At 51.3% G+C, this 9896-nt stretch overlaps 2 protein-coding genes across 2 annotated transcripts; one reads left to right on the top strand and one right to left on the bottom strand.

The window, feature by feature from the left end:
* Positions 1-516: 516 nt before the first annotated feature.
* MAA_06113 (zinc finger domain-containing protein) lies at positions 517-2046 on the bottom strand (the record flags this gene model as incomplete). Its single annotated transcript, XM_007824111.2, has 1 exon — positions 517-2046. The coding sequence occupies one exon, from the start codon at positions 2044-2046 to the stop codon at positions 517-519; it is 1530 nt and encodes a 509-aa protein (XP_007822302.2).
* A 1035-nt stretch (positions 2047-3081) lies between these two features.
* MAA_06114 (natch and ankyrin domain protein) lies at positions 3082-7080 on the top strand (the record flags this gene model as incomplete). Its single annotated transcript, XM_007824112.1, has 1 exon — positions 3082-7080. One exon carries the CDS (start codon positions 3082-3084, stop codon positions 7078-7080), a length of 3999 nt encoding a protein of 1332 aa, XP_007822303.1.
* Positions 7081-9896: the final 2816 nt, after the last annotated feature.

Below are 9896 nucleotides of genomic sequence, written 5' to 3'. Positions count from 1 at the left end.
CGCAGCGCTTTCTCCGTATCTTCAAGTATCATTATGCAACTTTCAACAACAGACAGTTTGTCATTGAGTGGTATAAGGCAGAAGCCTTCTGGCCGAGAGATAGTGCTTGACATGTTCACGATATTCAGTGATAGCTGTGGAGCAGCATTGTACTTTGTGATGAATGAGAGTGCGTGTCTAGGGAGCACAATAATTTATAGCCATATCCTAGGATACCATCTCTCCTCGTGCTAATAATAGTTGCAGGATAACGATGTTGGTTTGCTGGACCTGACGAGGGAGACGAGGAGGCAACGGCCGGTGTAGAGCGGGGTAATTGCTGAAAATAGCACCGGATGGGGCCGTCTCGGACCTCCGAAGAAACCAAGCCGCGCGGCAGTGGGTGGGGCGATACCGAGGGACATCGCAAAATCTTGGCCAAACATGTTATGATCAGCTAGATGAAGATGTAATTTTAGATCTATGAAAGGTTGGCAAAATTTAGTAACTCTATTGCACTTCAAGTAGTTTTTGAGCTTACTCTCGCCCAGAGTTCCAAAATTCTTCATCCTGATGGCGGTCTGGAGGCTTCTGCATCTCAACCTCGTAGGCACTGCGGTCGTAAATCGAGCGCTTTCGTTTCTTCCCCGCTCTAACAACGGCACCTCGAATCTCCACCCCACCTTCGTGAATGTTCTCGACATGTAAGGACCAGTTGCTATGACTTTTTATAACCGAACTGTCGTCTTTAAGCCCATTCCTAAGGCACTCGGGGCAGTTGAACGAAAATTTGAGTTTTCCAGCGGGGGCTTTATTAAAGTGCGACCGAAACCCGAGCTTTGTGAAGTACTTCTGACATAATGGGCAGTACGCGGGCCGAACCATCTGCGGGAATAGTCTCGGTGTGTATTCCTTGCCATGGAAACTCTCCACATGGCTACTCCATGACGGCCCGCCTGCGGGGACAATATTGACTCTGCCCTGCTGACGGCATTCTGGGCAGTGGAACTCTGTGTCAAAAGTATGGCGCCTCTTAACATGTCTTGTAAGGCTAGAGATATTCTTGAAAACATCAAAACACAAGAGACATTTGGTGTTGTCCGTCGTTTCTAGGGTCTTGTCGTCATCCTGTCGCAGGAGGTGAGCAACAAGCTTGTCCACGAACACCTCCACATTGTTATCCAAGTAGAGAGCTAGACGCGTGGCGCCGGTTACACCCTCCCTACTCTTTTGTCGTCTGGCATTTAATGCATTTCTATGGCTTAGATGCTCAGTGGGCAAACCTTGCGCTCGAAGTCTGCTAACTTCAGCAAAGTACGCTTCCCGCATTTGTTGAATCTGCAGGGCAGAGAGAACAGCAATAATGTACCTGATTCTTCCTGCAACCTTAATCGCTTGCTTCGGAAGCACGGTAATAACCCGTCTTCGCTCGAAATTATCCAGATCATCCTTGGTGACGTATATAGGGCCGTTGGGATCACGTTTAGCGAGTATTCTAGCAGCTGGTGAGATAACTGCTTCCGTTTCGTTCCCACCAGCTAGACCCGGGAAAGCAATTGCGGCCAAACTTTTTTTGAATATGTTTTGGTTGCCGTGAATTACGCTTCTTGGGCTGACGCAACACAAGCTTTTCGTTAACCCCGCCGTCCTTTTGTTCTGCGGTGAGTTGCCTTTTTGGCGGGAGAGGGCGAAGGTTGTACGCTTTTCCGGAACCACGACGACTAGTTGGTCGCTTTCCGTTTCTTCGCAGGGTTCATCCAGCTGACTTGCTGTGTCATCTGCAGCGATGCTTGTCTGGCGCTCGTCGTCTCGTCCTTGACTAGTTGGCGACGAGCTAGGGCAAGAGCCCAGGGGCGATATATCATCAGGGGCTTGGTGTTTCTGAATGGCCTCCGTCAAAGCTCCTCGATGCGAGACTGAACGGCCGCATGCCGACGGAGGTGTTCTGACTGCGGCCGGTCGAGCTACATTGGGCAATTCGTTGTCGCTTCGCGGGACATGGCCAGTATCGATGCTATGGGCTTGGACGAACTGGTTTGAGAAAGGCACAAGAAGATCATTTAGCATCCTATGATCACACTCCATCCTTTGTTGAGGTTGCCTGGTCGAGGGCCAGGGGAGTGATAAACCAAAGCAAGAGTAGGCCGTCTGCGCGTGTCCTAAACAAGCTTGTCATGCCGCGCCGCCTAGCTGTGACACGAGGCTGGATATTTCGTCATACCAACTTGCCGCCATATGTCTGTGCAAAATGCTACAACAGGCGACAAACATATTTCCTATGATAGCTAGACTTCAAAGTGCAAGTCATGTGGTTTTCAATGCAGCTCGAGGATTGGATCAGTCAGGACGAGGAAATGCGACCCCTGACGTTGAGGCAGCACCAGTTGTGCGAGCCGCCCCTTGTTCGAATGTTTCAGGGATCTGATGCTATCTCATTGGCAGTTAATAGGCGCTGGCCCCATTTCCCTCCTGCAACCACGGCTAGATACATGGGTGAACTCAATTGGCCTCAAAATCCTTCGACACCCTCCAATGACATGTCTGCTGTCATTCCCTTGGATTCTAACTACAAGAAAAGTGTTTCGACCGCTTTAATTTAGATGCGAGCTTTGACATTACTGTTTGTGGCCTCGGGATTGCAAGTTTTGAGAATCACGGCGGCGGCGATGGCAACCAGCCCGCCATGTGCGCCGGATCCCTTTCATCTCGGTGTCTATTCTCCGCCAAACTTAGCTCAAGGCGACTGTGCAGCCCTGCTCCGAGACAGCTCTCGTGCAGAGACTACCGACACTGGTGTATCGCCCGCATCCTACAGGACACCCCAAACGCCATCCTCGCCACTCAACACGCAACTGCGTAGCTTTCGGCAGGAGGTCCAGGGCTGAAGCTAGTCAAAAGCCCGTCTTTCCCCCGCGTGTTCGCTGCTCCACTCCTTGATTGATTGATTGATTGCTTTGCTTTGCTCCCCAACACCAGTCCGCGCATTGTTCCAGAAGGTCGACTTCGTCCCTTACATTGACAGACAGTCCAAGCAGCTACGAACTAGGACGACACGTCGGCATTGACATTCTATCTCCCTGCGGATCTGTGCTCTGCCTGGGGATGGCGTCCCGTGACGACTACTCAGTCGGGTGGGTTTGCGCACTGCCCATAGAGGTAGCGGCAGCCAAAGCGACCCTTGATCGCATTCACGGCAACCTTCCTCCAGGTCCGGACTCAGACGACAACAATAACTACATTCTAGGGAGTCTCCAAGGCCATAATGTCGTACTCGCGTATCCGAATTTCGGCGTGTATGGTAAAACGTCTGTGGCGAGCGTGGCCACGCAGTTGCACGCGAACTTCAAATCTATCCGATTCAATCTAATGGTTGGCATTGCGGGAGGAGTGCCAGACACGAAAGGGGATATTCGTCTTGGCGACATCGTTGTAAGCAAATCGACAGCTGGCTGGCCGGGTGTCGTCCAATACGACCTGAATGCGGAGCGAGCTGAAGATCAGTTTATTCGCGGCAGAGCGTTAGATCAGCCAACTCGGTTACTTCTCACAGCTACGGGCAAGGCCGAGACAGCCGCCATTTTCGATGAAAGCCAGATACCCCAGTACATCTCCGAGATCGTGCGGAAAGACCCCATCACCTTTGCCCATCCAGGCCCAGAGCACGACGTCCTCTTTGAGGCAAATTATGATCACACAACCATCGAGTCTGAAGAGAACGGATGTAATCATTGCAACCCGGATAGGATCCAGCCCCGGCGGCCACGGGAAACACAGGATCCTATAGTTCATTATGGCCTGATTGCCTCCGGCCATCATTTGATGCGCCACGGAGCGGCTCGGGACAAGTTGGCGCATAGGAAAGGCGTTCTCTGTTTGGAGACGGAGGCGGCTGGCCTGAAGGATGCCGCTCAGTACTTGGTCATTCGAGGAATCTGCGACTATGCAGACTCCCACAGTTCCAGGCTCTGGCACGCCTATGCCGCAGTAGCTGCTGCAGCATATGCCAAAGAGGTCCTTTCGTTCATTCCCAGGGTTCCCAAAACGACACCTCTGGCAACAAACACATATGCCGAGGCGGCGCCGGTCCTCGACGCTTTGCTCTTGACCAGACCCGAAGTTGACCGAAAATCCCTTATTGCATTAAAAGGGCGCAGAGTTGACGGCACCTGCGAATGGCTCATACAACACCCCAGCTATCGAGAGTGGCTGGCAGACGCCAGTCCACCACTCCTCTGGATCTCCGGTGGCCCTGGAAAAGGGAAAACTATGCTGGCAATTTATATAACAGCGGTGCTACAGCCAGTGGTTGACGCCGCCGAAAATGTTCTTCTTTACTACTTCTGTAGTAACCGTGATAAGAACCGGAATACGGGATTAACCATAATGAGAGGCATCATACATCAATGGATCGGCCTCCATCCACACATGGCACAATATATCAAGAACTCCTTTGAGGGAACGGAAACAACCAAATATACCGTTTCCAGTTTTGTCTCCTTGTGGAGGGTTTTCCTAACCCTGCTTCGGCAGAGTGGGTCTTCCCAGGTAGTCTGTGTGCTGGACGGTCTGGATGAATGCGAAAAGGAATCGCTCAGCCAGCTTCTCGATGCCGTTGGGAATTATTTGTCAAACTCTCCGGAAAAGTCAAGGCCACGACTAAAGCTAATTCTTCTCTCCCGACCCCAGCCAGCTATTTTGGAGAGCAAACTCGGCCAATATCAGCAGATCAAGTTGGACGACTCCGATACGGAGATTTCGCATGATGTCAAAAGATACATCTTCGCCAAAGTTGCCGAACTGGCATCCGAGCAAAATCTTTCAGAAGAAATGGTTGCACAAGTTCATCGAGCCTTGTTGGCTGGCGCTGATGGTACCTTTTTGTGGGTTGGATTCGTTGCCAATGAGCTTCAAGGCAAGAGCTGGGGCGAAATCAATAAAATTCTCCGTCGTGTTCCTAAAGGCCTTGGTGGGGTCTATCAGCGGCTGCTTCAGCAAATCGACGACAAGGACGGGCTGGTCCCCATTCTTCAATGGATTGTTCTCGCTGCCCGGCCCCTCACAGTGGACGAATTGACCGTGGCCACAGGGATCAAGACATCTGGTACATTTCCGGAAACTGAGGTGATCAAGAATCGGCTCAGCTTCTGTGGACTACTCGTGAAAATCGAAGGAGGTGTAGTCAACCTGGTCCACGAGTCGGCGAAGGAGTTCTTTCAGAGCGATCAAGTCAACATCAAAGGGATCAGCATGTTCCGCATGAGCCGGCACACCCACAGGACTCTTATGCGGACCTGCCTAGAACATGTCGAACGTGGTTACAGAACTCCAGAAAGGATTGACGAGAAGTCTGGCCGCGATTTTCTCTTGCCTTATGCCAGTCAATATTGGCCAGTGCATTTCCATCACGCCATTGATGTGATTGATGCACCGTCGGAGTTCTCACGTCCGTTCTTTCAAGTCGATTCTCGAATCCGGGACGAATGGTGGAAATTCTATTGGGAGCAGGAGAAGAACGGTGGAAACCCGCCCTCGTTCACGCTCTTGCATCTCGCTGCGTACCTTGGTAATGTAGCCTGGGCCAAGATGTTGATCAGCGGGCATGCCCGCCTCATTTCGCAAAAAGACAACTACGGCCGGGCGCCGCTTTCCTGGGCCGTCAACAGAGGCCACCGAGACATGGTAGAATTGCTGATTCACCGTGGTGCTCGGGTCAATGCGAAAGATCGAAGCAAGTTAACGGCACTCCATATCGCGGTCACTGGACAGCACAAGGACATCGTGTGTGTGCTGCTCGACCAAGGTGCCCGTCTCGAGAGTAAGACTGAGCATGGCGACACAGCACTGATTCGAGCCATTCAGGCGAATTCGAAGGAAATCATCCAGATATTGCTTAAACGCGGGGCACGCGTGAACGAATTGCCAACTCCTCCAGGAGTTGTTTCCCTGAGAGGACCTACGGACCCATTGGAAGAGCGGGTGAAAGAGCTATTGGGTCTTCAGGAACAGATTTTCCTGGCACGGTACAAGCAGGCGTCGCGAAAGGTCGACATGGTCATGAAGACCCTGAGCCTGTCCTTCCGCTTTCCCATCATTCTTCAATTGATGACACTATATTTGAAATTTGTGGCATTCGACCGGTGGGAGCATATGTCTGTACTGCAGGAGCTCGTTAAGGAGAACAGAACGGATGAACTGCGACAATGGGCCGAAGCATATCGCGAGTTCTTCGTCCAGCTGGTTGTTGCGAGGAACCGTAGAAGGCTGACGGCCATGACCGACTTGCCGACGCAGGTGTTTCGGGCGGTCGCTCCTGGAGATCTTCAGGCGCTGCTGGTAATCGCGGTACTCGTTGGCTCGGAAACTAAACTCGCGGCCGTTCGACATGGATGGAGAGAAGGAGATACCATCACAGCCAGGGCATTTTCACATTGGACCGCCATCGCCTACAACAGAGACGCAGAGGAGTTCTTGCACTACGGCGTTCGCGAATTCTTGAATGATTTCGATGCCTGCATCCGAAGTGGCAACCGGGAAGAGAACGTAGCTCGGACTGTGGTACTCTTGACATCGCACTTCGCCATGCTCGAGAACAAGGAACCACGGCCGATCGAGTATTTCTCCAGGGTAATCGCAGAATTCTACGAAGGATACATTGGCGGCAGCCACGAGGTTGAATTGTTCAGTGATGCAAATCAGGCATGCGCCAATGAGCTGATCGTCATCAGCAAAAACCACGACTCCCCCAGATTGCTTCTCTTCCTGACTAGTATTCTCCAATTTGCTCAGCGTTCTCAAGATAAGGGACGGGACCGCTTTCTCAACATACCCTCCGCATCATGCTTGATTCTCTGTCAGGAGAATGCCATCGCCCACCGATGGCTGATTGGCGAGGCAATCCCAGAGGCAATGAGTGCCTTGATATCAAAGCAACCGCCAGGATTGCTCCGGAAGCTAACGTGCAAAGCCCTTGTGGAATGCCTGATCATTGGAAAGCAATATGGCTTGGCGCTGCCTGCGGTGGCACTGACGCAAAGGGTGAAACAGCATCTGCACTCATTGCCAGGAGTCGAAAATATGATAAATTGGATCGTTGGTTTATGAACCTCTACACAGCGTTCCTGCCTGAGGAGTGGCAGAGCAAAGCAAGAGCTAATAGTCGGACCTGCGCTGAAAATCTGTCGCGTGTTGTTTGTCCTGTTGCTCTTGGGAGGAGTCTACCTACAGCATTGAGGTGAGAGTCGCATCTAATGTAGCGGTTCCTACGAAGCAAATGACTCGGGAGGTAGTACATAGTATTACAGCTCAAGCTATAATTTACAACCATCGCTTCCCACTGTCGCCTCTGCGAGCTGAATTCACTATCTTATCACCCGTTTCCAAAAGCTCATCGCGCTCGACCGGACTGACTCCGCTTTGCGCTTATGGTCATATATTTGGTGTGTAGGCGCCAGTGAGCGTGTTGGCACTGACGCTGAATGATCCGGGAAAGATTGGTACTGACGGAGCCGAGACAGACGAGGTCGATCGGTCTGGTACAGGGGAGGTAGATCGGTCCGGCATTGATGAAATTGGCTCGTCCGGTACAAATGATGCTGATCGATCCGGAACAAAGGGCTGGCCTTGCGCTCTAAGTGCAATTCTGATCTGGCACTCTTGTCACGTTATGAGACTCATATTAACTAAGCTTGTTGATAAAATCATTATTGTTGTTGTTCCTGGTGCTGGAGACTCCGTCTGCAGCTCTCTTTTTGATAGCAAAAAAACTTCCTTTCGTCCGGATTTAACTTTCGGCTAAGTTTATTCATGATAGCCGACGCTATGACATCTAGCAATTACTCCAAGCTCTGCGACTTCAGTCTACAGAGGCATTATCCGACAACTCTATCTCAGGGTCAGAACCTCTCTTTCCATAACCAGCTCGGTCGAGCCGTTGTAAGATGTCGTCATCCGAGATAAATTCTTCCCACGTTTTGCTTCCTGCTGAGAGGATATTCGGATCCGCACCCCTATCAAGGAGCATGTCCGTGATGAAAAACATGCGCTTCTTCGCAGCGTATTAGAGCGCAGTCCTTCCGGAATTCATTTCATTAACGGTATGACCCAATCTGAAGAGGAGCTTGATCATGGGAACGTTGCCAGTGATAACAGCCTGTCGTAAGCCTGTGACCGCCCTGCAACAGCGTGACTTGCTAAAAGCTAAGTTACTGGTCGCTTTTTAGGAATGGCTAGTTGGCCCAACATCTGGCCATTCTTCTGCAGTGAGACCGCTCTCATCTGACAGGGCCAGAGGCTCAATAACAGAGCTGCCAAGCAGGATATCGACTACGAATGGCCAGATGAAGGACGGACCAGCCATGGTCATCCTGCTGAGAGGCACTGGATCTTACGCGCTCGTCTTCTGGGAAGCGCCGGACAATGTGAGAATGCCCCATGAAGGCGGCGTGATGTAGTGCAATCCAACCATGACATGTTGACTGAGGTCGGTCTGGCTTGCAATGCGTATGGACAGTTGATAGCATTTCTTGTTGTAACGGTCCAAGCGAATGTATTGACGACGAGTATCTAAAGTAAAGGAAGAAAGAGAAGACAAAACAAAGAAAGAAGTAATTGGTGACAATCTCGCTTGTGGTGGATCCAGGCAAGTCGGGACGGAAGGCGACTGCGCCAGCCCAGCCCCCCTGGGGCTCATCCTGTTACAGTCTCTTACGGGATGTTAATACCGTAGCAGGAGATATATACAGTACATCCGCTACCACTTACTAGGTCAATATTGACGCTGTATGGCTGTCCCTGGCTGATATTTGTTGCTTCCTGGTGTACATTAGCGCTGGCGTTGGGTTAGTGATGTGTTGTTTGGGGGTGAAATGTACGTACCTACAGTGCGAGGAGTATTTCTCCTCTTTTGTACTTTTTGGGCGTTAAGCGCAGGCCAACCTTTCTAGAGGTACCTAATCTTGGGCTGAAAGATACCCATGAAACCTCCGTAATGGTCCCACCAGCGGCTCGGCTAGACCGATTCAGAGCCTGTCCCATTTTGCATTTTGGTGAGACCAACATGCCAGCGACCAATTTGCCCCGTTTCGTGTCCCGCTGCTTTCTCAGTCTAACGACCTTGGCCACCATTATCGTTATGGTGCAGCTCTCGAGAACGGAATACCAACATGTCGGATACTCCAAGAAATCACGTTCAGAAATACTTACCCTACTGAGGACTAGCGTCAAGATTGACTCCAAGATCCGTTTGCCCGCGGATTCTGGCGGGCCGACCCGTGTCCTAATACCTTCTCCGCCCACACGATCACGCACAGACACGCTGGACGCTAGTCCTTAACAGTGATAGGATCGCCATGACGTGGTAGAAGCAATGCGTGCTAAGCAAAGAGGGTCAAAGTCGGTGTGACAAGGTCCTAAACCCGGATGCATCCCCTTGATGCCGCGACGGCGACAGCAAAGTACAGTTCAGGGATTAGAGCCAGTTAGCAGCTTTTGCTCATAAATACATTACCTGCCGTCCGCTAGAAAGAAAAATTAGCTTCTTGATTACAGGGTTTTGCCGGGCTGCTTCAAGGGCCTGAGGTACTTCGCTGCCGCCTTCGCCCCATCAAGGGGATAAACACAAAACCTGGTGTGGCAGTGTGACAGGCACAAGAGAGTGTAGCCCAAGCAACGATTCGCACCTGTTGTCTCGCTCTTCCTCGTCACGGGCATGGAGCTCGTCAAAGGCGCGAGAATCAAATCTCGGCTTCACAGGGTCGCTGGGAACATTGCATAAACAGTTGCGGGCGAAATGTACTTTTCGGCGTTAAGCACTGGCTAACATTCCCAGAGGTACCTGTGCTTGGTCAAAAGATACCCCTGAAACCTCCGTATGGTAAGAAGCAACGAGTGCTTGCCCGGAGATGAGCGAATCACCATCG

Source organism: Metarhizium robertsii, assembly GCF_000187425.2.
Source record: "Metarhizium robertsii ARSEF 23 chromosome Unknown MAA_Scf_6, whole genome shotgun sequence".
Classification (NCBI taxonomy): Eukaryota; Fungi; Ascomycota; class Sordariomycetes; order Hypocreales; family Clavicipitaceae; genus Metarhizium; species Metarhizium robertsii.
Note: the sequence above shows the minus strand (reverse complement) of the source record. Positions and strands in the feature narration are given on the sequence as shown.